Raw genomic sequence first — 27187 nt, 5'->3', positions numbered from 1 at the left:
TTCTGTTCCCTCGTTGTCCAATTTGAGTGTGACCGTGACCTTTAATTAAAACATAAATGACGTTTGTTTCGAATGATTAGAATGTCAAAGTTTGCTTAAGTTTCGAATCAAAATGAACTTTCGAATCGTTAGAAAGTGAAAATACGTATCGTACGAATTCGAATAACTTTCGAACGAAAGAGAATGTCAAAATAAGGCTGAATATTTTGCATATATTATAAAATATTTTTTTTGTTGATATGTACCTGTTTTTGTTCCCGAGATTTTTAGTGGAGTCATTTTTTACTAATTTTAGTTGTAATTGTTGGAGTTTTCATTTCTTATATAAAAAGAATATAGATTGGATTTCACAGAGTGAAATTATTTTCAAGTCAATACTTCAATACCTTAATTTAGTCACGTGATATCAAGAATCGAACATCCATTTTTGCCAATTTGGCGTAATATTGTGTGCAGATTAAAATTTGTATGAAAAAACTAAAGGTTTTTTTTTTATTCGACTAGATGGTTAAAGATGAAATAAGTTTAAAGCTAAATCTTTAATTTTTGTAAATATATTTGATTCATTTTTAATAAACTAAAACAACCGTCGATTCGCTTTTTCTCAAAATTTTACCAGATTTCTTCCTTGCTTGTAAAATATTCGAGTTTACAAATATTTTTTTTTGTGATTATAAAATAAGCCGTTAGTTGATTTTTTTTAATTATTGCAGTTTGGTAACACGTCCACACTACATAATATAAAATTTAATTCAAGCCGCTATCAATATTCGTTCGTGAGATATTTTGGGTTAACTTACTCAATTTTCTTGAGAATCCTTTCTGTATCTTTCTGCGTTATTATCTGTATAACAAAATTTATATGATGTTGATATCTCTACTGGTTCTTGAGAACGTGCATATGTACACATGCACACACAGCCATCTCTTAAAATCTTTGATTTAGGGACCTTAAAACGTCGAGAAATGTCAAAATTTATAATTCAACAAATCGCACCGATTGCAATAACTTTCTATGGGAAGTTAAAAATGTAGAATATAATTGAATTTTTGAGGTGAATACGAACAAACTTATGAAGCTATTTTATGGTAAACTTGGGGCCTTACTTTGAAAGCGAATTGAACACTTTTCAAATCAATAATTTCGCGAATCCCATTTCAATGTTCACTTTAAAAAACTATTTTTTGGAAAAAGAGATGTTCCTCTATTTGAATGTCGAAGTTCATCCATCTTATTTTTCACCACATATTCAATTTCTGAAACGTTCCTTTTAGGTCAAATGTCGCTAATAGGTGAGGAGTGTTGTACATTAGCAAAAGGTCCAGTTTTCTCACGCTGTAGTCTAAATTCTCTTTGAGAATGTTAAGGTAAGCATGTTGGTCCATTGTATTTTCTTTCAAGACTAGATTTCCGAGCTCAAATGCAGCCATACAGCCCGATACCATTAATCCTTCACCACAGTGTTTTACTGTCTTAATCTAATTTTTCTGATTTAAGGCATCCCCTCGCCTTAACTTGACCATCCAACCCAAATACGTTGTACTTAGATTGGCCTGAAAAAAGTACCTTCCTCCAAAAGTTCCGAGTCTCATTTAGTGTTTTGCAAACGCCATCCTTTTTTGTATTAACCTCAACCTCACTGATTAAGGGCTTCCTTCTAGCTACACGAGAGTTAAACCCGGCTTCAACGATTACGCGTCGCACAGTTTCAGGATACAGTGATACACTATCAGCCCTATTATAGCTATCAACTATCAACTCGATACTTGATACATAACAATATTTTTGATGCATTGGTATTATGGCTATCAACTATCAACTTTGTTGATGAACTGTGAATTTTATCATTATTGTGAATGATTTTTTGAGATTACTTGGTATTACGGATATCAAAAAAATAGATACACATCAATTATCATATCAACCACAAATTCTTGGTTGATACGTCTCAAATAAATTTAGAAAAAATTATAAAAGGTACTTTTTTTTCATTCTCTCCATAGAATAAAATATAAATTTAAAGAAACAGCGATTTGTACGCATTTTTTTTTTAAATTACTTTTTATTGACGATGTTTAATTCGGTTGCTTTAGGAAACAAAAAACTTATATTTCAGGATTTTCAAAGGCAAAAAAAAATTTAAGAAATTATATTATGACTTCGACGGAATTGTTTTTTGAAGGGAGTTATGATGAAGTTAACGCAAGTCAGCAGCTCAAAATACGCAGAGCATTACGTGATTCTTCCAACCCAATGGATTTGGACGAACACATGTAATAAGATACTTTTCTTTAATTCTTCCATTGGCTGATGAAACTTCATTGTAGATTCATTCAAAACTTCAGGCTTTCCAAACAAGCCTTCCTGGAGGTGTTAAACGATATTGGGGAAAAACTTAAACCGATCAAAAGCCAGCAGTCCATTCCAAATGTACTAAAACTAGCAGCGGTTTTAAAATTCTTTGCCCAAGGAAGTTACCAATTGAGCGTAGGAAACGACTTTAATATTGGTATGGCACAACCAACAGTGTCAGTCGTTCTTGGTTGAGTCGCGTTGTGGAGGCCCCAAACTATTCAACTCCACTGCGATAGCTTCCCACTTTTTTCCTAGGTCCACTTTGGACAACATCCCCCTTGCCACTTCAGGATTTTGCTCCATCAATTCTACCATTCTTTCCAATTGCTTCCTGTTACTTACTATTCTGTTCCTAAATAAAATATATTTTTTAAAATATGAAAACTTTTTTATTAGAACAACTTACATTTTCGCTAAACAATTTTAACTCCAGAAGTCCAGACACATAACAAAATTTTAAAACAATAATTGAAAACGTCAAACGAGAAAAAAAATCTCATTCACAATAAACTATTCACAATCGGTTCAAAAATTAAAAGTTGATGTTCATAATACCGATTCATCAAATAGTTGATAGATATTATCAACTATCAAATTGATACTCATAATAGGGATGTATGTTATTATTGTTCTTATTCCACTTATCTTGCTCGTACTTATAAACGATTCCTGGGCTACCAAGTGCTTCATTTATTATCTTATCCCGGGAAGTAAGTTTTGATAGAAGTCCACTACGCAGCTTATTTTCCACGCGTTGTTCGTTTTTAAAGCGCCTAATAAAGTTTTGAACGGTATAACGGCTTCTAGAAATAGTGTTTGATATTTCGGAGTACGATTTCTTTTAATTTTGATAGAGTTCAAAAACCATTATTTTTATTTTTGTTCACCAAAAATTACACAGGAAATTTAAAAGATCAAGCTCAAACAATTCCTCCGTGTAAACTGCATGGCTAACTGTCATACAAAGAATTAACCTCTGTGCGGTTGCTTAAAAACATAAAGGAGTTTCTAAGTGTATCATGACTTTTGTGGAAGAGAATTCATATGTTTAACGTAATTATTTTTTTAATTTAATTATTGCAAAATGTTTAATTTCTTGTTATTAAAATTTGCAACAAATGTTAATTTGCTAAAATAAGTTGAATATTTTTGAAGTATTGGGTTATTGTTAAATATTTCAAGCTTTGTACATAAAATTAGTCTACTTTTGTGGAACGCTGTATTTTCGGAAACTCAAACAATATGTCGATGTGTTCAAAAAAAAAGAAGTCACGTTATATTGAAATAAGAACCAAAGCATTTTTCAGATTGTAATCATTCAAACTGTTTTTTTTTTAATTTCTTTTTATGAAAAACAGAAATATACATACAAGTAACAAACTTCAAAACAAGAAAATAAAAAATATTTAAGACCACCTTTAAACCTTTAATGGACAAGAAATCCCATACAGAGAATTGTATGCGAATTTTTCCACACATTCAGTATTTTGTATTAAAATTATTTTAATTTTCGAACAACGAATTTTCTAATTGAGAAATAATAATGATCATCTATCAAAAATTATTAAGGAGCAATTAGTTTAAACAAATTATAAATTGTTTTAATTTTTTACCGATCACTAAGATTTTACTATCTGTACAGATATACAAGAAGGATTCATTTGTTGTATGCATTCAAAAAAAAATGTTTGTAAGCATTGTTGTATGCATATTGCATACCCTTTTGATGAAATAATTGGTCTTAAATTTTATTTGGACATCACATACATCGAAAGAAGGACTAACATTATTTTGGTATTATTAATGTATTAGTTGCATTCTATTCTTCGTTATATGAAATGCATTTAAAGTGAATTATGCGCTCATAACGTCAGACTTACAACAAGAGGATGGATAAAAGACAATTTAAAGTAGATAACTTAAAACTAAGGAAATTTCTTCGAATACAAATGTTTTTTTTTCTGTTTGTTTTGTTTTTTTTTTCATCCTGTTATCAAGACATCATCATGTCCATTACATGCATCAACTTCTTCCACAGCGTCATCATCGTCTTCATCGTCTCGATGTTTATTATTTTCATTATGTTTTGACAAATACACCTGCACTAGTTCTGAAGTAAACTGGTCTATTAAAACTAAAGCTTCTGTTTCTGGTAATTCTATAAGTGAAGATGTTAAAAATTGTCCAAACGCATGGAACTTTTCACTTCCCGGTGGTAGATTGCTTCTAACTGGTGTCTCCATTTTTCTTTGGTAAATTGCCTGTGCATGACGTGATGCATATACTTGTCGAGGCATCCGTGATAATCGGGTAGCTGCTGGACCACAAGCATTACGAGACGCTGAGAAGTAAGGTGAATTGCGATATTTTGTCTGTTGCGTAGAATTTCCATAACTGCGAGCTTGTCCCTTCCTAGCGTTTCTGTAAACAAAAATAAAAAATATTTATAAGCAAAATAGGTCACACAAATAATTGTAAATGAAGGCAGTAAATTGTGTCGCAAGGATCCGGAACCAGTAAATCACAATGAATTATGTAAGAAGTACGATTCAACTCAAGTTAAATTTATTTGTTCCCCAACTATTATAACATAATGTACATGAAGAAAAATCCTACTACTTTAATAATGGTTATAATGTACAAGACCTTGTTTCAAATTCGCTTGGCAGTGGGTGAAATAAGAATTAGATGGGAACTAATTAATAAAACGCCCTAAACAAACTTTGATATAAACTTATTCAAAGTCGAAGAAATATCTACTGTTGCATTTTATAGATAAAAAACAAAAAAAATTGACACATTAAAGATACAGTTACCACTTTTTAACTTTAAAGAACGGGTTTTTAACAACCTTACTTATAACAATATACGAGCAACTTCTTACAAATATGAGTGCAGTTCCAAGCAGTTTAAAACCGAAACAAAAGTTTTCTTAATCTCAGTACTTCTATATGCGGATGACCTTGTATGTTTAATAGGTAACTCATTGACTATGCAACTCTAAATTATTATGCTTAAACCAGATTTTGATTTATGGGATCTTAAAATTAATACTCTTTATACGAAAATAATGGTATTTAGATTCTGAAATGAGAGCACTTAGAATAACCGAAATCTCAATGTAGAAATATGCTTCTTCGATTGTTATGTCGATATGATCATAAGTTTGATTCTCTTGGGAATGAGAACTTTTATCCTGAACAGGTCTAAAAATATCAGACCTAAGGAAAACGCATGGTTCGATACGAGCTGTAGAGGTTATAGCAGATTGAAAACAATATCTGTTTAGCCCATTTTCAAAATAGGGGAGGGGCTCGAATTACTGACAAATTGCATTTACGTCCCGGACGGATTCAAGTCTGAAACCCATAAAATAAATGCTGGTGTGCCGCAGTGCTCCGTTTTGTCTCCGACCCTTTTCCTCATTTTTATAAATGATTTCCTGTCGGCTACTTCTCATCCATTACATTGTTTTGCTGACGATAGCAGTTTTAGTTTTTCATATTCTCACAACCGTCCTTTTCGGATGTGGAACTAAAAACGGCAAAATATGACCGACCTAAACAGCATTGTACAATGGCCACTATCTATGAGTAACATTTGCATCAACAAAACTAAAAATCTTGACGTGTTTGGAATGTTCATCATCAATCACCTCTTGTGGACATACGCGATGGCGCCAAAAAGGCCCCAGGATGTATAGGTTTGTTTAGACTCTAGTGCAACTATACAAAAAAAAACAGGCATAAATAAACAAAAAAAAAAAACTGTTGTGTTCATTAATTGATAATTTTCATATTTAATAAAAATGCAAAATAAACCAAACTGATAAGCAAGATAGATTTGTTTTTTGGAGAAAACGAAAATTACAGAAAAAAGTAGATTGCTTCGACTGCGAAAGAATATTCGAGACAACTCTAATTTTTTAACTCTCTAATAATCTGTAAGTAGAACAAATAGTTTGTACCTGCTGGAAATTCTTTTAATCTAATTAATTCCTTTTGTTACAGATTAATATTTTCCACTGAATAAGGTAGCGTTTGTATTCATATTAAACAAGTTCGAAGGCCAATTTAAAAATACAAGCATATCTTCAATCCCTGCTATACTAAAATTAGCTTCTGCCCTTAGATTTTTTGCTAGTGGTAGTTATCAGAGCAGCGTAGGAAAAGATTTTGACTTTGGCCTGTCATAATCCTCGGTTTCCTTAGTATTAAAAGAAGTTGTGTGTGCAATTGAAGACAAATTATGTCCAAACTGGATCAATCTCAACATGTCATCCGATGAGAAACAAAACGCAGAACCTTCTTTTTATAACAGCCAGGTTACCATTAGTAATAGGATGTGTTGACGGAACCCATATAGGAATCGTTGCTCCGATTAAATTGCGTTATAAGTATATTAGCAGAAAAGGATATTATAGTTTAAACGTAATGATATTAAGTTTTTTCCCCGTGAGTTGCTTTTGGTTTTTATTGCAAGTTTTTAAGGCGTGTGACCATAAAATAAAATGGGTATTCGTTATGCTGGCTCAATATATCCTGGATGAACCCATGATTTCTTTGTATGGAACTCCAGTAATCTTAAATCAGTTCTTGAAACGTGGTACCAAAGATTAGAACATTCAATGCTCCTTAGTAGTATTTATATATTTATTTCTTCGTTCAATAATTTTTCTTTTCCATCGCGAGAAAGTTTTTTTTTTTATAATAAGCGCACATTCAAGGGGATATATTACCCTTATTTTGTAGACACAGTGTGAGCACTAGGAAAGGGAGAGAGGGGTTGAAAGGAGATGTCGGTGCACATTGGTTTTGAATTCCTGAATATTGCAATAGCTGGGGAAAACAGAGTGTGGCAAGGCAATACACATTCGCATAGTACGGCTAAAGAACAAATCTCTGTACTTGACAGTACGACCGAAGATGGGCTCGAGGGTATATTTATGAACATTCCTAGAAGCGCGAGTATTACGGTTGAACTGTTTAAGGGGAGGAATGCAGCTGGCTATTTCTCTAGAGCATAAACCATTAAAATAACGGTAAAAAAGCGTGAGACAAGAAACATTTCGACGATGTTCAAGTGACGTAAATGATCTTATGACGGTAATATCACCAAGGTTGCCCAAGTGAGTTGAGGGTTGTAGCAAATTGTTCCCAATATTCCTTTTGTTTTTGAAGAATCAAACTCTCCAACACCTCTCGCTACATTCGGGTTCGATTCCATCAGTTCGACTAACTTTTCGTACTGATTTTTATTAGTTCTCTTGCAGGTGAATAAAAATACATGGATTCATGTTAGTTAATAAAAGAAATAAAATATGTGTATGAAGTTACATTGTTTTACTTTCCGAAATTTCTTTTACATAATCTTCGACCTTTTCTCACACAATATGAAAGTTCGACATATAAGAACACGAGATCAATCTTCGAAAAATGTATGACATTTAAATAACATAAATTTCTCACACTCACACGTTTATTCATTCGACTCGCCAATGGTAATAGGGGTAAAAAGCCCTTTAAATGTTCGCTAATTATAAAAAAAAATTGTTAACCCCTTTTGTTCCTCTCTATTTAACAATCCACATTTCTTATTTCAAATACTTGACAACGAGTCCTTAATAGCAGAACCCTGAACTAGTTCTTGAGATAAAGTAGCTAAACAATTTACACTCAATCAAAACTGCGTAGAAGAGACAAATTTCTTATGAGAAGAGATACTAGGAGCAAGAAGTAAAATCTCACCAGAGGATTTAGGTGTAATTCTTTAGAATAACATAGTGCTGTACCTTTGTAAAAACTTTTCTAGCACATGCTATAAACATGCTTCCTAACTTAACTATACAAGTATAGTCTACTAAATATACGGTGGTTGCAACTCACCTGTATTCAGAATCCCTCGTTCTTTCGGCATCACTGAAAAAAAAAAATAATACAAAATATTATTATAAGTAGGTGTCTTCTTAAGAAATAACTATCTTACGATCCGTCTGTATCTTGCTCGCTTTTGATCACGTACTCACTCTCGCTGTACTTTCTCTTGCAGCGCATAGTTCGAAATGACCTTCTCACTGGAATGTGTTCTTGCAAAAAGCCCAATAGTTCAAACAAAGGCCACTTGGATTCGGCAAAACCTTTAGGATTATCATTTCTCTGAGTCTCTAATCTCTTCTTTTCCAGATGATATTTATTTCGGATTTGAATCATTCGGTCTTTTACAATGCTTACTTAGGAATAAATATTAAAATACAATAAGCAAAGAATCACCGATAAGGATTTCACTTTCAATGCAAACACTTACCATCATATCCTAAACAGTGTGATAATTCCTCCCACAATTCATCATGGTACGCCTTGTCCTTGTAATTTGGAGCATTGCGATCATAGAGATCCGGACGTTTTTCAAATTCTTTAATAAGATTTATATCAAAATCATCGGTTAACTCCACACGACGTGGACGACCGCGTTTCCTTTTTATGGTCGCCAGTTTGAAGAATTTTCAATTTTGGCAAGAGACTACGATGAAATTTGTGTAATTTTTCTTTCGTAGTGAAACAAATTTTGCAACTGTAATAAAGGTCCAGCTACGGTAGACGGTACGATCTGTTGATTATGTCAAGGATGAGGATATATGATTGATCATAATATATTTTACACAGCCTACCTATATTGTTTATTTTAAACTTTATTTATTTTCTTTTTTTTAATCTAGACGCTTTGCTATTTTTTGTGGAATGGCATATGCATATCAGCAGAGCACGTCATTTTGACAATTTTCGAAATTGTACTTGATTCAATAAAAATTTGTACTAGAAAACCATCTGCGTTCCAGGTTTGAACTAATAAATTAATATTCCTTCCGTATCACTTTACTCTATGGACACCTGGCAGTCAGTTCGTGAACCTTTAATTGATGATTCTTTTTTGATTCGACGATCAATGTATAAAAATGCAGGAAAACTTATCGCAGTCAGACAAAAAATTTTGGAGCGAAAATTGGAAAAAAGAAGAGCTCAGCTTTTTAATTCACAAACAAAAATCATATATGACATTTGGCTGTGATAATAACTACTTAAACACAGCATTTCATATGTTTACAGGTTTAAATTTTTACATAAACAGCCTAAACTCTGGACTTGCTTAGTAACAACAAGAGTTTAACAAACATCTATGATTATGCCCCATTATTTTTAAGAAAAAACTCATATTAACGGAATATTGCATCAGTTATAAAATATATCAAGAACGTAATTAAACCTACATATTATGTAATTTGTCCTCATTTGTTTTGATTTTGATAGTGCGTGGTTACACAAGCGCAAAAATGAATTAATTCACGAAAGAGAACGGATGATTTTTAGAAAGAAAAAAAGGGATATAAAAATACCAAGTTTCGTCTTTTTCCTCATTTTCAGATATGAGTTTTGCGTTAAAAATCATGTTTCTTTCGCAAAACGATCTCATTTTGACAGACATTTTCATTTCTTTTTGCCGGCGAAGTAGAATGTATACATCAAATTTGCTTTTGTTTTACTAATGCTGTTTCATTTTTAATTCAGTAGAAAAACAATTATTTTAAGACAATGGATAGTTGGACTCGAGTTCAAACGCTTAAATTAATAAAAGTGCTACAAGACTATCCAAATTTATTTCAAATTTGTCACGCTGACTATAAAAACCGGGTTAAAAAGTAGCAAAGTTTAAACCAAATCGCGGAGAAAACAAAATGTTGTCTGCCGGAGACGTCTGTGAAAGATGTTATTCTAATGCTTAGAACGCTTAAAACGCAATATTTAAAAGAAAAAAATAACGTTATCCGTTGAAAAAAAAGTGGTGCGGTGTATGTGCCTATATTGTGGTTCTACGAGTTACGACAGGCTCAATTTCTGGGATGACACCGGTGATGAGGTTGTTGGAGAGTCAAATATTTCATTTTTGTGGGTAAGTCAAATTAGAATTGAAAATTAAATAAATATTGTATGTTAATTCATACATACATGAACATCTACGTTTGTAGGAGCATTTTGAACCCACATCATCGGAAATCATTGCTGAGCCAGAGGTACACAGCTTACTAAAGACATCCAGATCCTTACATACAACAGTTCCGGGAGGTTAAGAGTATATGTATTTATTTCCCGAATGAGTGATTAAACTATTATTAAGGCAATATAATATAGCGTGATGTCTTGTGAAGTCAGCCTTCTCTAGTAGTCAGCCATCAAATCAAATCAAATGGGGTGGCGCAACAGTCCGTTGTGAACCAGGGCCTAGTGACTTACAACTCTCACCCATGGAATGGAAGGGACCTACAATTTTAGGCCGAATCCGAACGGCTAGTTTGAGAAAGCACTTTTTCATGACAAGAATTACTCTTGAAGGATTTGTCAATTCCTCGCAAGAGGTAGAACCCGCGAAAATTATTTTTTTTTTTAAATTAAGGTGGCACAGGCAGGGATTGATCCCAAGACATCATGCCACGGGTACTAGTAGTCAGCCATCACTTCATTAAAATCAGCATAAATAGTAAAAGCCGACTCCTTGAGTATGAATATATAAGTGGCGGACGTCTAAGTAGTCAAAAAGGTAGTGTGTATGATACCGACGGAAGCGGCATAATGAAAATTAGTCGCCACGATCCTGAAGCTGACTCCGATAATGACAGCAGCAGATAGTAGTGATACCGTAGAAGGATCATCAATACAAGATCCACATCATACAGGTGGAAATAAATTTACCACTCGTATAGATTTTCAATTTGCAGATCAATACGCGATGTATGTAAGAGCGTTGTTGTCTAGATTTTGAAGAGACCAAGAAAGGTGACATCGGAACAGTACTTAAAGTGGATACATCTGTCACGCACATACATATTCGTATTCGAGGAGTCAAGACCTTTCATTTGATATATGAATACATATTTTAGGTGGTTTCATAAAATTTTTAAAAACCCATTGTTTTGGATCGAGGATAGTTAGTTTTACAGAAAATGCATTACTTACTTACTTAAGGTGGCGCTACAGTCCTGTGTGAACTAGCGCCTCACCCAACAAACTTCTCTATCTAGCTCGGTCCCTAGCTAGATGTCTCCAGCTTCGCGCTTCAAGTTGGGTGATGTCACCTTCCATTTGTGCGCGCCACCTGATCCGCGGTCTTCCTCTGCTGCGCTGTATTGTGGGTGTGGATTGGAAGACTTTCCGGGCCGGAGCATTGGTTTCCATGCGCTCTACATAACCCAGCCATCTTAGTCGTTGGACTTTTACCCTACGTCTACGTCGCTTTACAGCCCGTACAGCTCGTCATTTCATCTTCTCCTCCAATCCCCTTCGATGCATACGGGACCGTAGATCACACGAAGAACTTTTCTCTCGAAGCGACCCAAAGTGCTTTCATCCGCTTTTGTCATAGTCCATGCTTCTGCACCGTATAGCAGGACGGGGATGATAAGAATCTTATATAGCAACACTTTGGTCCCTCGAGAGAGGACTTTACCACTCAATTCAACAGAAAATGCATTATGGTCTATTAATTTGCATTTTGTGCAAATATAGTTTTGTTTTAATAGATATGTGTAGTGACATTAACAAAATCAAAAAACTGTATGCGAATAATTCGCTATAATTTCGCGTAGGTTTGGGAGAGTTTAAATACATGCATACATCTACAATTATCATACTATCATATTCCAATTAACTACAAAAATGCTTTCTTTTTTTCAATAGAAACGGAAAGGTAGTGTATCAAACCTGGAACTCAAAGCGGTACAGGCCATTACAGCGGCTGATAAAATAGCTAATGCAATCACAAACAAGCCATCCTCAGTTCTTCGGCATTTTTTAGGCAATTTAGAAAAGGAAATGATAGTTGTAAAGGATGAAGATCTGATGCGGGAGATGAAGTGGACGATTTATGACATCGTTAAACAATTCGAAGTCAAACAACGTAATGTCGGCGTACCACCGTCAAGGTCTTCAACTCCATCAGGATTTACCAATTATTCCAGAGTAAAGTTGTTGTCTGAAGTCTCCGATGAAGAAAATTCCAATTCTACAAGTTCATCAAACAGAAACTTAGTTGAAAGTGCAATGGAAGATGTTTTTGATGACGAAGATTTTTTATAAATAATTAATAGGCTTTTTTGTGTTTTGTTTTTTTGTTTAGTGGAAAACTTATATATGTAGGTATATGTGTGAAATACTATATAGTTTAAATGACTACCACGTGAGTTTTCACAAGCATCTATTCTTTTGAGTAATTTTCGACCACTTTTGACACTATTGGGCGGTATCTTAGCCATTACTTGACAAATGTTGGTTTTTAAGTGTTCAAAAGTTAAAGGTTTATCTGCATGAGTACGGTCTTTCGTGAAGCCCCATACAAAAAAGTCCAGCAGTGTCACATGGCATGATCTTGGTGATATCACCACGACAAGAAATTGCGCCCCCAGGAAAAGTCTCCTGCTACAAAGCCATATTCGCACGAGCTGTGTGGCATGTGACACTAACAGCAGCGGTATTTTCAGTGGTACGAGCGAAAAGAAAATTCACATGCCTTAAAATATCTGTAACCAATCCAGTCTCTTTAAATTTCTTCACAATTTTGCCAATTGCTTGCGTAGTTGGACGATAACAATAGTAGGCCTTAACAATTTTTTTATCATCCACAATATTTAATCGTCGAATTGAACATGCGTTTGTTTTTAATCAAATTTGTTGAATAACAAGTTATAAATTATAAAATAATTACAAAAATAAATGTTTTATCCTAATGTACTTTTTTGTTGATCAAAATTCCAAATTCAAGACTCTCTAAAACTGAGAAAAATGTTTCCATCTTCATTTCATATTTCATATTCATCTGAATTATTAGAATATTAGAAAGAAAATAAGTTTCATTTTTGCTCCCATTATTTATTTAAAACAAAATACAATTTCTAGAAATCAAATATGGTCTGTTTTTATTTTATCTTATATAAGACCATGGACATATTTTAGAACACATATTTGTATTTAACTAAAAAAAATTCAGCTTCAACATTTTTAAAGGAATTGACAACTTCCACTCGCTTTCCAGAACCTAACGGCTTTACTGCCAAGGCCTGCAGATTTGCATACTGTTTTAGATAGTTTGATTTAAATGTGTAGCACAGATTAGTTTTTATTTTATTATTATTTATCTTATATATTATATTTATAACAAAGCATTAAAAAAAAAAAAAAAACATTATACAACTACACCAGTTGGCGGTTTAGCACCTAATATATCGGAGAGCTTCTGCTGGAAACAAGCGAGTGTGTTTGAGTCTGCAATGCCACGTGCTTTGCACGATAATTGAAGAGCATTCAAATATTGCATTTCACTGAATTGTGCTCCTTTTTCTATGATACTGGTTAATATGTCCTGTATGGTTATGTATTTTATTAAAATATTGACTATAATACAAAATGAAAATAAAACGCTTACATCTGGCTCCATACAAAGAAGATCGTAAAAGTTCTTGGCTTGATCAAGAGCCACTTCTCTAGAAGCAGTTATGTTGCTTAAAGTTTGCTGTAATGCTAGCGAATTTCTGCACATTTGTTGAATGATAATTTGATCGATACTTTCTAAGTAATTGGAAGCTTGAATAAGAATTTTTGCTGCTAAATGTGCGAGTCCTTCGAAGATATACTGAAAAAGGAAACAATAATCAATTTAATAAAGAACACAAAATTTTAGGTAAAATATTTATTGGTTTTTGCGGATTTAATCGCTTACTAACACTTTCATACTGAAGCGACTACATAGATAAGGGTTTTCCTTTTTCTAGGTGATTTGGTAATTTTTTTTTGAAAAGTGGATATCGTTAAATTGGTAACAACATTATTTTTGATAATCGATGGGAGACATTGAATAGAACATAGAGGAGTTTGTAGGTTGAGCTCTTAAAAGTCACACTGTAATGAATAAAATGTTCTATCATATTTTTAGACTTAGTCAATAATTTTCTGGACTTTATCTGATAGGTGGCTAAATAGATTAGTACGTTTCGTACCAACCGTGTAAGCACACAATTTAATTGTCAGCTCATTGGTAGGTAATTGTCTGAAAGTGAACAAGTTGTATGATGCTAAAAAAAGATAAAAATTAACATTATCATCATCATCATCCCTTCAACAACCGGGATCCGGATCTGGCATCATACAACAAGTCTCTCCATTTATCCTGATCTCGAACCGGCGGCGCCCTTCAAGAATTCGGGCGTACTAGTGTACGCTATCTTTCCATCGTAACCGAGCTTAATTTTAGTCACAATATTAGCTTCTTCGTAGATTACATACAGTTTATGATTGTAGCTTGTCCGGGTTCGTCTTTACTCACATAAGGGGTCAACAATTCTCGGCAAGACGTTTTAAGCGCGCTCAAGAGATCGGATTGCTTTTTACTGAGCACTCAGGTCTCAGGTTCATATGTGAGTACTGGCAGAACTATCGTCATGTACAGCAGCAGCTTAGAAGTCATTGTAAGGCTTCTGGATTAAAAAAGCTTTGATACACTGAAGTAGACTCTGTTGGTTTTGAGAAACCACTCACATATTTATTCTTCTATTTTGTTTTTGGCTGTTATTATTCACCCAAAGGTATTTGGACAATTGTTCTTCTTGCAATCGACCCCAGTATCTGGCTGAAGCTCGTGACGTTGGTCCCACTAGTTGACGTTAAACTTGGCTTGTTAAATTGGTTCAACTCCTTAGAATTCATGGCTTTCAAATTGTCAGTAAAATGTTAAGAAAATTAAATGTGAGACATCATAATTGTATGAACTTTTTTCACTAACAGATCTCATCATGTTACCATAATTGATTAATGGTCTGACGAATGCAGTGTATGATTTTAGGATTTGGTTCCCAATTTCTCCTGAAGGTCCTATTGCATGAGTAGAATGCGATTTAAACTTTTTTGGATCTCTCCAATGTATTTGGCTTGATTTGATAATTTAAGTTGGGTTCCTCTCATGATAGGAATTGCATAATCTGGTATTTTGTTCTTATTTCTAAAGGGTACTTATCGTCAAGCCACAACTTTGTGTATAAGTTCTGGATAAGGTTTGGTTCAGTTGTAAACTTAAAGTGGTAAGGAATTTCCCTGTCGCCAGTAGAGCTACGTCCAGCGTTGGTTACTGCTTTGACATCACTGTATTCGAGTTTGCTAAGGTGCTAAGGATTCGTTCATGACCAGAATACAAACAAGTGGTTCAAGTACATCTTCTTGAGGTGTTCCTCTGGATGTTGATACATTGATCTCTATGCCAGCTAGTTCGTTATTAATTAATAGAACCGTGAGAGCTTTTTCGACTGCAGATTTTTTACATTGTTGAAGGTCCCTCGATGCCTAAAAACGCGGCTAGTGTACATATCTATATCATGGAGTGTTTTTTTATAGTTCTCACAACGCAGTGTAGGGCTTATTCTACACTGGCGATTTTAATTTTGTAAGAAGGTGCTTATGCCCCATTTAATCTTATTCACTGTTGTTACACCGGTCAGGATTATATTTATGGAGTAGATTGATAGCTCGGATTTTTTATTATCATGGTTACAGCCTGGAGATTGTAAACTCAGCTTAACAGTTTAGTGATTAGAAATAGAAGAGGCATCGAATCATTTAAATCTCTTATAACTTTCTCGCATCTACTACATGATTAAAGGCACAAAAAGAAGTGGACATAACTTTTTTTAAATATAATCTAAAAAATAACGAAACGTCTAAAGTAAAGAGTGGTTTTTTAGCTATTATCTTTTTGGTAACACTGGTTTAAACAGCTGACGCACGTTTCTTGTTATTTTTTCACTGTACAACATCTTCAGTTTGGTCTATAATTTAACCATGAATCTTCTTACAAACGAACAACGCTTGCAAATTATGGAATTTTATTATCAAAAGGCGAGGTCTGTTAAGAAAGTTCATCGCGCGCTTTTTCTTGTGAGCGACGAAGCTCATTTTTGGCTAAATGGTTACGTAAATAAGCAGAATTGTCGATTTTCAGCTAGAAGCATTGGAAGAGCTACCAAAGCATCCAGAAAAGTCACAGTTTGGTACGGTTTATGGGCTGGCATCATTTTACCGTACTTCTTTAAAGATGATTGAAATCATAACGTAACTGTGAATGGTGAGCGATACCGTGAGATGATATCCAACTTTTTATTTGCACAAAATGCAAGAGCTTAATGGCATGCCATGTGGTTTCAAAAAGACGGTGCCACATGAAACACAGCATGCGCAACAATGGACTTATTGAGATGCGAGTTCTGTGAACATTTTATTTCACGTTCGGGACTGGTCAATTGGCCGCCAAGATCGTCGTGCGATTTAACGCCTATAGACTATTTTTTGTGGGCCTATGTTAAAGATCATGCCTATCCAGACAAGCCCGCTTCAATTGACGCATTAGAAGACAACATTGAAGCATTTATTCGTGAGATACCGGACGAAATGTTGAAAAGAGTATGTCAAAATTGGACTAAGAGGATGGACCATTTGAGGCGCAGTCAAGGCCAACATTCAAATAAAAATTTTATGAATTTTTCTGAAATGTATGTGTTTTATTTGAAGAACTTTCCTGTAGCTTTTTAAAAAAACCCTTTACATATGTTACTAACAATTATAGCATACAAAAAGAATGTTTGAAACACTCAGAAAAATGCTTACTCACAGATACGTAATTATCCATCAATTTGATCTATCATCACGGATACGAAAAATATTTGTCTGTGATTTTTCTTGAACGTAACTCATGGAAAAGTGGAAAAGCAAATTCCATTTTACAAACAAACTTTTTAATTTTACAGATTTTCTTGCGAATGTTTTATCATGACTTACCCTTGTTTTTCTAGAATGCAATGTTGAACTAAAAGCCTCATCCATTTCTGTTAAGATTTTTGTAAGTTTTTGAACTTGTCTATCCGGTTCAAGAACATCATCCTTTGAAGTAGCATAATCTGGTTTGACTGTAGGCTTTGATCTTAAGTAATGAAAGCATTGAACACGAACCTAAAAAAATTCAATCAATAAATTAATTTTAATTTGTTTTTACCAAAATTAAAATTACTTCTAAATGAAGAACTAAAAGACAAGTATTAGCCAACTCATCAAATTCTAGTGCTAAATTCGTAAGAACTTTAATGGTGCCCTCTTTAATTGTTATGGATGAACATTCATTCGCAGCCGAGTTAAGACCATTTATAATGGGGCGTCTCAGCTCATTTGCAAATTCAGACACTCGACATGAAAACCATTCCATACTCTCTTGCATTATTGCGAGTTCTTTGAGAACACCAATATCGGAGAGAATTTCTTGTTGAGTTATTCCACCTTCGCCTAGATTGCTGGTTAGCATTTCAGCTTCACGTACATTACGTTGTTGTACTTGTATAGGACTTTCTTCCTCAGACGGGTCAAACTGTCCCCGATGTAGCTTCTTAGTATGCTTTGCGCGATTACTTGAAGTCTTTAAGTCAGTCCAATTTGGAAGTGTTCTAAAATAAATAAAAACATGTAAATTAATGCAAAACGAAATTCCAAAAATTATATCAACTCACTTTAAAAATCGACTTATATCTTCATCTTTCAACCACGCCACACTATATATTCGCTTATCTTCCGAGTCTGGCTGCACAATACTACGATATGCAGCCTGACAAGTTTCTCGGTATGTCTTCAACAATGAACACACCATTTTTAAGAGATCCTCCGAAAAGCATGGTAGATCCTGAATAAGGTTCTTGGTCTCTGATATTCTTCGTTCCACCATAACTGTAGACTGAAGAAGGGGTCGTGGGATGTTAAGTGACTTAACTTCTTCAGGCATAACAATTGCACGCCAAGCATCTTGATTTTTTGACAAGGATTCTATGGTTAAGTGCAGATTTTTAAAGTGACCCTTTGCAAGGAATGTTTCTTTAATGTAATTATCAATGAAATCATGAAGACTACAGGGTTCACTAAAAACAACAAAAAATTGTTTATTTCATATCAACTAAAAACAAGAATAAATTTACCCCGATTTACACTTCATGAAAATTTCAATTTCCTGAATATAACCCATTAAAGGGAGGTATACTTTAGTAATGACACTTTGATCTGGTTCACAAATGAGAATTTTTTCACGTTTTTCTGCTCCACCAAACGCTCCCAAATTCTCATCATTTGATGTATTGGATGGATTCCTCCTGTGTCCCTTAAAAGAACCACTTTGTTGATGGTTTTGTGCAATGTGAGATGATTTGTCAAATTTAAAAAGAATCCTTTTGTTGCTGTTAAAACATATTTAAACATTTCAAAAAGTAATAAATTAGTAAATGATAAAATAATAAGAGACTTTGTGGGTTAATTTTGAAATCTTTGAATTACCAACCAATATTTTTATAATTTTTTAAGAATGTATCCCCTCTTATAGAAAATTTTGAGTTCTAATATCTCATGATTTACCTTTGAACTTTTCGTTTAACAAAATATGAATTCACATTCAAAGCTGGTTCGTTAAAATTTGCTTGTGAAGCTTCATCTGCAGATTCGTTTTGAATGTCCAAGTAATCGGTTAGAAGTAACTGCAACTGCAATTAATTTTATTCATTTAAAATTCTTAAATTCGTAAATCAAATATTTTGAATTTACATACCACAGATTGCGCTTGAGCCCAAAAATCACTTAAATCATATGGGCTGGCTGTTACCGAGTATTTTTGTATGACACTTAGATAGTTTTTCAAAAGTAACGCATGTGTTCTAGCGATTGCCTTAAATTGTTTGAATAATACTTCTAACAAAGCTAACAGCGGGTGGCGATCGGTAGGCACTAGATTCAAAGCAATCATTTGATTCGTTGTATTACGTACAACGTCCAGCAAATGTGATTGAATTTGAACACGTATCCTCTCAATGGAATCCGGAACTCGATTTAACATACCGAAACACTCAACTGTTATTGAAATGAAATAGGTTACGCTTAGATCGGCATCAATTAAATGTGTGTCATCTATAGTTTCAGATTTTTCAAAATCAAAACCCTGCGCCATATCTTTCAAAGCCATTCGGACTCGGGCGTTTGCTTCCATGCGATCGGTAGACCGGCGAGCAAAATTCCTTGTAAAATTTGATGCACTACTACGAGCTGAATTTTGTCTTTGAAAATTAGTAAGAACTTCAGCGGAAGAATGTTTGTATAATTGTTCGACAATTTCTTCATGGAGTTTTTGATAGAGTTGATTTTTGCGTGTAAGCAAGTCATTTCTAAAGTCAGACAAGCCTTCCACATCCTTCAAGGGCCCATCACAAGTAGCGGTTGCATCACAAAGGGCTTTTGCTGCATGTAAATATTGTCTCTTCGAAGAATATGCTGTAGCTTTATGTGGTATCTTACGAAGCTCAGTTCTAATTGGAATGAAAATAAAAATTTAAATTTTAAAGAAAAGCTATTAACTTCTTAATTTTAGAGAAAGTGTTTCAATTTAATATAATGACTTCCCTTTATTTTGTAAGGTTTAAAATAAATGCATTTTATAACTTGGTTTCCACAAATTAAAATTATTATTTATTTAAAATGTGTTTTTTTTTTTGTATTTTTAGTTATTTATGAGAAAATGGACATACGAATTTGTTCGCTTAGCAGAAACGCATCTAGGTAATGGATATAAGCATTATTGGTAGTGCAAATTTCTCGTATGTTAATTCTGTAAGCCATACACTTTTCTTTAAAAATGATTCATCATATGTAATTAGATATTTTAACGCCTGCCCGGTAGATTTAATTTTAAATAAAAAGTAATCAAGTTTAATGGTCACAACTTTGAAAGATTGAATGTTATTATTATTATTATAACCTTTAATTGCCTAAGTATTAAATCTCTTATTTTTAGAAGAGAAACTTTTAGAACAAAAACTATAGGATGTAAAAAAACGAAAGATGTTCGCAAATTTAATGAAAACATTATTAAGGATACAATTAGACAAACAAAATCAATTAAAAAAGCAAAAACATATTTGAATAATAAACAAGAATGGATTGCAAGTATGAAGGACAACCGTTATAATATACCGAAAAGCCATAAATGAAAACGCAACTTAATTTTTTGAAAATGTGTTTAACTTGTACAATGGTAAAATTGAAAGCAAAGATTCAATACCGACACACATTCTCATCTTAAGTAACAAAATTATCGAAATGACCATAGACAATCAGAAGAAAGACAAATGCAGCGGAAAATACGTGGAAAAAACTGCCTTTTCAACATTTTAAAAAACATATTTAACGAAATACTGCAAATAAAACACATCCCTGAAGAATGAAAAGAAACAGAGATAACATTAATACACACAAAAGAAAAGAAGGACGATATCAATAACTATAGACCCATAAGTAACATTTCTACAATTTGCAAGCTTTTCTCCACAACGCTTTACAGGACTGTCAAACAATACTTCAACAACAAACAACCAAAATAAAAAACTGGATTAAGAAAAGGAGTCTTCACAACAGATCAATTGCAGATAATGAATCAGCTAATGGAAAAGTGCAATGAATTTAGAATACCCGCTTAATTTCTATTTATTGACTCTAGTAAAGCTTTTGATTTCGTTGAATTCGAAATAATATGGTCTTTCCCGAAAAATCAAAGCATGAACCCAAATATACACTTAGTTACAAAAAAAGTGTCGCAGTCATACTTTATGATGTGTTGTTATTATTTTGATAATATACCGCTTTATTTTTGCAAAGACATTAAGTGCCTCAAAGCCTTCGAGGTCGTCAGTAAACAGCGGGTTAAGTTTATTACTTTGAAGGCTTAAACGATAGAGCGGAGTTTAATTGAGAGTGATCTAGTCGTATATCAGGATACAGCACTAGCGAATGGTATTTGCGCGCCTTCACTAAGATTGAACCGAGGCCGACTAAAGTATAGGTCACTTCACTGATCAGTGGAGAAGACTAGGTTTGAGATACAATTCGACAACAATTGCGACGACTGGAAACGGAAAATAAATATCCAGAAGTCGGAGACAATTCTGTTCCGCACTCCGTTGGCTAGGGCCACGAGGGATACGTGCAAGAATTGGCGCAAAGATGGTCATCGTTGATCTTCACGGGCAGCCATTAGCGAGCAAAAGTGTAATGAAGTACCTCGGTATCTGGTTAGATCAGTATTTATATTTCAACAGACATATAAATGCTGTTATGACCTGGGCCAGAGGAGCCTTCGCTCTGACGAAACGGCTGTTTTACAGCAGTTGGATTGACCCCAGAGTGAAGGTAATTTGCTACATGGCCCTCATACGGCCGATGATCGTTTATGGTTGTCCTGTGTGGTTCAACGTTGCCCCTTCCCAGATGGAGAAGTTTCAGGTGTTCGATCGGCAGTGTTTACGACGTCGTACTTGCTTATATCGAACAGCCGAATCTTCTTACGTGCATTACTCCAACGAGGTCCTATACAACGGCGTTCGAATCAACAGAATTGACAATTTCGTGATAAAGCTCGTTCGAAGTCACATTGCAAGAGCTATGTTTTCGACCAACAATTTAATTTTCGGGCGTTCTATCCGAACGACGAGTATTTAGAGAGTGCACGCTTGAGCGGCTTCATTCCACCAGAGGCATTCCTCTTTTTAGATAGATGCGATCTGATACAGGATAGATTTACAGTTCCGCTAATCTACCACGTCAGACGACGAACCGTACACAGGCGACTCCTGTACTCCTTCGGTTCAGTAAGGTTTAGTCCGAACTGATAGGGTGCAGCAGGAGAACCAGCTTTGGTGGCTTCAATCGGCAATTGATATTAAGGACTTTATTTTAAGTAGTTTTAAGTAAAAATAAATAAAAAAGGATATTGCTTTTAGTTTTTTTTTAATTTTCTAATAAATACAAAAATAAATAAAACTGAATTGAAGTAAAATAGATCTTAGGGCTGAAAGGCATTAGCGTTAAGTATTATTGTTTAACTTAGAGTGTCCGTATGGGATCAGTAAGTTAGTTGTAAGTTATGGTTAATTAGGCTAGTTTTATGAATTTTTGTCTAGCTTTAAGATTGAATTAATAAAAATGAATTTGCAAAAAAAAAACAATTCGACAACAGCTTCCCAGCGGGAAAATTTCATGGTGTGTGCACAAAATTTCCATGCACGAAAAAACTAGACTGTGCATCTACTAGGATGATCGGTAAACTCTAATTATTATATCTCCAACATTTTGGAAGAATATGTGGTTACTTTTCCGCCATTTATTAGTACAAAATTCTTGCTGATTCAAGACAATGCGAGGTTGCCAGGTGCATTACGGACTACTTGAAAGAAGTAGAAATAGATGTAATGGCTTGGCCACCGAACTTATTTGGGATCTGCTTTAAAATATGATAAGGCAGCGCCCTGCTCTTCCCAACACACTAAGTGGGCTGAGATCTGGTCAGCGATCTTAAAAGAATATTATTCAAGGTATGCCGAGTCTACTTAAAGCTTTGATTGAGGTTAGGGATAACAATACCGACTACTCAATACACAAAAACTCATATATTTTGTTTTATTTAAAAATTCTTCCCATTTGCTTCTTTTGCACATAAATTAATAATATTAAATGTTAATAAACAATACTGAATAAAAAGTAGTGTGTTTTACGTATTTGAAATTATTGCGAAATTTTAAGGTGCGCTACTTTTTTTGTAACTCAGAATGAAAAACATATAAAAAATAAAAAATAAAATAAAACAGCACAAATTAAAATATAGAATATAGGACTCAAATATAGTATAACAGGAGAAGTTGGGCAAGGAGATCCGGTTTTACCACCTTTATTTAGTTCAGTTCTAGAAGTAATTTCCCAAAAAACTAACTAGAAAACCAAAATATGTAATAAGGCCAATTTCTTACCAATTTAAGATTTGAAGACGATATAGATAGAAGACGACAAATCAAAAACTAAACGAAGAAAAAATTGACTTCGTAGAAAAAAAACATATGTATCAGGAACAGCTTAAATCATTAAAGGACTAATAAAATAAAGAAAAATTAACAGACTCATCACAAATAGCTGGAAACAATTCTGGTGTCTTAAATAAACAATATATTTTATAGTTAGACGAAAGTGATCTTCGACTCTGCTATTCTACCAATCCTTTCTTACGGACTACAAACAATGAGCTTGACTGTTAAAACACTTGACCAGCTAAGAATATTTATCGCAGAAGCAATGAAGAGCAAGTACAGCCAGTCTCAGTCATATTCGTACACCTCGTACTTTTTTTTGCATAATTTCACTAAAAAATAAATAATTTTATATAAAGAAGACATTAATTTATTTTAAATCAATATATCTTAAGAACATAGACTTAAATATATCTTCAGATTTTCAACCACTTGCACTTATGAACTAAGTTCAGTATTATGTTGTTTAAGTGATAAACTATGTAAAGGAATATAATAAAAGAGAAGAATATGTTCTAGAATGAGATTTGAAATATAATTTTTAATGTAGAATTACGAGGTCTGCTGTAGACTAATATATAATTTTTAACTTCCCATAGGAAGTTATTGTAATGGGTCCGATTTGTCAAATTGAAAATTTTGACATTTCTCGACGTTTCAAGGTCCCTAGAGTCGAAATAAAAGATTTTTAGAAAGATGTCTGTGCGTGCGTGTGCACGTACGTTCGCGACATTTTTTTCGTACTACATAGCTCAAGAACCAGAAGAGATATCGATTTCAAATAAATTTTGTTATACAGATAATAAGGCAGAAAGATGCAGAAAGGGCTCTCAAGAAAATTGCGTTGGTGGTTTCTTTACCATAGCAGTTTGAAAAAAAGGTGAAAATTTTGGTTAACCCTAAATATCTTACGAACTAAAAACGCTAACGTAATATCAAAGAGGTATATTTAAAAAAAAATCCATTTGCCGTTTTTTTTTTTATTTATTATAAAATTGTTGATTTTGGCTTTAAACTACTTTTATCTTTCAAAAAATATTGTTGTTAAAATTCAGTACAATTTAGAAAAAAATCGAATTGACAGTTTTTGTACAAAAAATTAAAAACCTAAAAAAATATAACAAAAGTTGGTAAAAATTGATTTTCGACTCAAATATCTTTTCAAAAATTTGATATATTGGCTTCAAACTAATTTTATCTTATAAGAAATATTGTTTTCAACATTCGATACAATTTTAAAAAAAACTCGAATTGACAGTTTTTTTTTACAAAAAATAAAACTAAAAAAAAAACAATACTAAAATTTGGCAAAGATTTACTTTCGACTCAAATAGCTTTTCAAAAATTAAAAATATTGGCTTCGAACTTATTTTATTTCACAGAAAATATTGTTTTCGATATTCAGTAATGTTTATATAAAAATCCAACGGTCCGTTTTTTCATAAAAAATAAAATCTACAAAAAATAGTACGGAAATGTGGTAAAAATTGATACGTGTACATAAAGACAAACTTTTAAGCAAGGCAAATCGACAGACGGGATGGGAAGTTATCAGTGTGGGTCGCAACCCAGAATCTTATTTAATTTGATAATAATAATTCATTCATTTCAGATATTGGAAATAAGTTATTTTGTAAATGATTCTTATGTTCTGTACCATACCTCTTATTTTTTATGACAGCTTTCAGTATTTTTGGCATTGATTCTACTAATTTCAGGGTGAAACTTGGGTCAATTTGATTCTATTCTTCGAGTAGTCACTTTTTTATTATCTGGTGTTTTCGAATTCTTGAATCCACATGTTCTATTTATTTCCGGTGATTGCGATGGTGTTTGCAGCACTTTGGATTAATTATATAGGCACCAGGTACAAGCTCTCAATGTAGTGTGTAAAGATCATTGCTTGGTAAAATTTGTATGAATAATAATATTGTAGTTCATTTTGTAGTCCACGAACAACATGTTTAGCAAATCACCATAAACTATAATAGTAGGTGAGCCCAAGTGGGGACAGCTGTTCTCTACCTTTCCACTGATAAATGACTCACGTTGTTTAAGGACACCAAGTGAGATGCGAGATGCTTTTGCTCTATATATTATGTTAATTAATTGTTGCAGGTTCAATTTTTTATATTATAAATGTTGTTTCCATTTTAAGTACACCTCTAAGCAAGTTAGGACCTTCTGGTTTTCACAATGTGAAAGAGCGTCTTGAAACTATCCTAAACAAAAAAAAGTGAAAGACTATGTTTTGACTCATAAGCCACCTTTTCATTGGCCGGTTTTTTTAAATTTTCAGATTATTGGCCAGTCTGTCTTGGACAGCACGATGAGCCAAATATGTATGTCTTAATCAGACACGTCAAGATGACGCATTTTTGTAGGAGTTCAAAATCGTCAAGTTATTAAAATGTACGCTTTCAAGGTTTAAGTCAAATTTTTGTTTACAGTTTTAAACAATCCGTACAGCCACATTCAAAAAAGCAAGTCGGCAAAGATACATCGGGAATACAGAATATTAAAATCTGACGCACTCAAACATGTCCAGCTAACAAACGGAAACACATTACCTACATAACTTTTTTTTTCTTTTTATCATATCACATTAAAGGTCTCCATTAAGTTTCGAGGGATCCCCTACCATAAGTGTGCTACGGCACGGTATAGAAATTTTTTCAACTGCCCATCAGAAAGCAAAAAATAGAATGTTACCCGTGTTTAAGTGAACAAGTGATTTGAGTGGGTGTTTTAACACTGATAAAACCAAAATAGAATCTAAAGACTATCTTAAAAGATAAATAGGCCATAGAGCCTATAATACAATTTATAAGTAACTAGCCATAGTTCTAGTACTTACATTTGGTCCAACATTTCCAACACAAATTTATGTTGTACAGCATCAGTCCAAAGTTTTTTGAGTTCATCACGACGACACTGTAAAAGTTGCTTGCATGCTATTAAATTCTCCTTCACGGAATGAATCTTCTCTCGACTGGCAGTAATTTCAGTCGATACTTGACTAAAAAGGGGCAGTACCCGAGTCAAATTTTTATCATGTTTCGAGACGAGTTCGTTTAGACGTTGGTCAGACTTTTTGAACTCCTTTTCTATGCGTTGTTTTTCTTTTTGTCGTTCTTCATTGGTTTCGCTAAAACCTAGCGATTTGATGACGTTAACAAGGAAACCACAACCAGCCTAGGTATTAGAAATAAAATATGAATTATGAACTCGTAAGAACTGTATTTTGTCATTTAATTTAAGATCAAAATATATTATTGTAGTTGTAATAAAAGAACATAAACGAATAAAGACAACCATATAAATATTTACTAGTCCACCTAGTATCGTATTGGTTTATGGTTCACATTGTTAAACTTTGGACGGCTTTTGAGAAAACATACTTCGAAGAAGTAAATTACTGTTTTATTTTCCAATGAATTTATGGATTACCTCATCTTTTCCGTATTTAATTCCTCGCGGAGGCTTTGTTGGAGGTGGTGGTGTAGCCATTTTTCAGCAAAGCGAGCGATCAGAATTATCAATATCAAAAACACTATAGGCAAAATGACATTTCGAAATAATATGTTTGAAATGTCAAAAAAAAACAACAATTTGGAAGGCCACCTATGTTTTAATTTTAAAGGGTATAAAGGTGCGGTCACAATACTAGTTCTGTTTGTGTACAGTCCCTGGCGCACTGCAGAATTTTTATAATTTTATATTTAAAATTTTAATTTCATATATTTTTACGGTTAAAGTTACAGAAACTAAGTTTTGCTTATAATTTTTTTCCTTTATGTTTTATTTTAATATGTTGCATTATGAAGGCATAAAATCAAAGTATTGGCAACAGAGTGTAAACAAGTACAGAATTCTTT

The 27187-nt window shown here is 33.5% G+C and overlaps 2 protein-coding genes across 2 annotated transcripts; both read right to left on the bottom strand.

Annotated features, from left to right (window-relative positions):
- Nucleotides 1-4122: 4122 nt before the first annotated feature.
- Nucleotides 4123-9138, bottom strand: LOC129942239 (uncharacterized). The gene is made up of 5 exons (XM_056051095.1): nt 9024-9138; nt 8660-8962; nt 8342-8585; nt 8242-8274; nt 4123-4777 (listed from the first exon to the last, which is right to left on the bottom strand). Exons 3-5 carry the CDS (start codon nt 8563-8565, stop codon nt 4339-4341), a joined length of 696 nt encoding a protein of 231 aa, XP_055907070.1. The 5' UTR covers nt 8566-8585; nt 8660-8962; nt 9024-9138; the 3' UTR covers nt 4123-4338.
- Nucleotides 9139-13248: 4110 nt separating this feature from the next.
- Nucleotides 13249-26891, bottom strand: LOC129939689 (exocyst complex component 4). The gene is made up of 10 exons (XM_056047798.1): nt 26760-26891; nt 26167-26504; nt 19016-19766; nt 18826-18950; nt 18396-18650; nt 17937-18338; nt 17447-17873; nt 17218-17388; nt 13823-14029; nt 13249-13759 (listed from the first exon to the last, which is right to left on the bottom strand). The coding sequence occupies exons 1-10, from the start codon at nt 26817-26819 to the stop codon at nt 13583-13585; spliced, it is 2913 nt and encodes a 970-aa protein (XP_055903773.1). The 5' UTR covers nt 26820-26891; the 3' UTR covers nt 13249-13582.
- Nucleotides 26892-27187: the final 296 nt, after the last annotated feature.

The sequence above is a fragment of the Eupeodes corollae genome, chromosome 1 (genome assembly GCF_945859685.1).
Source record: "Eupeodes corollae chromosome 1, idEupCoro1.1, whole genome shotgun sequence".
Lineage (NCBI taxonomy): Eukaryota > Metazoa > Arthropoda > Insecta > Diptera > Syrphidae > Eupeodes > Eupeodes corollae.
This window is presented reverse-complemented; position numbering and strand designations above follow the sequence as displayed.

What these genes read in the sequence shown, in the direction of transcription:
- LOC129939689 (XM_056047798.1), bottom strand. Translation starts at nt 26,819, where the DNA reads ATGGCTACACCACCACCTCCAACAAAGCCTCCGCGAGGAATTAAATAC. An exon ending in TTGGAAATGTTGGACCAAAT is followed by an intron (nt 19,767 to 26,166) that starts GTAAGTACTAGA and finishes CATTCCAATTAG; the next exon opens with AACTGAGCTTCGTAAGATAC. An exon ending in TTTTAGTTCTTCATTTAGAA is followed by an intron (nt 17,389 to 17,446) that starts GTAATTTTAATT and finishes GAATTTTTTTAG; the next exon opens with GTTCGTGTTCAATGCTTTCA.
- LOC129942239 (XM_056051095.1), bottom strand. Translation starts at nt 8,565, where the DNA reads ATGATTCAAATCCGAAATAAATATCATCTGGAAAAGAAGAGATTAGAG. An exon ending in GAGCAAGATACAGACGGATC is followed by an intron (nt 8,275 to 8,341) that starts GTAAGATAGTTA and finishes TTTTTTTTTCAG; the next exon opens with TGATGCCGAAAGAACGAGGG. An exon ending in ACGAGGGATTCTGAATACAG is followed by an intron (nt 4,778 to 8,241) that starts GTGAGTTGCAAC and finishes TTTTGTTTACAG; the next exon opens with AAACGCTAGGAAGGGACAAG.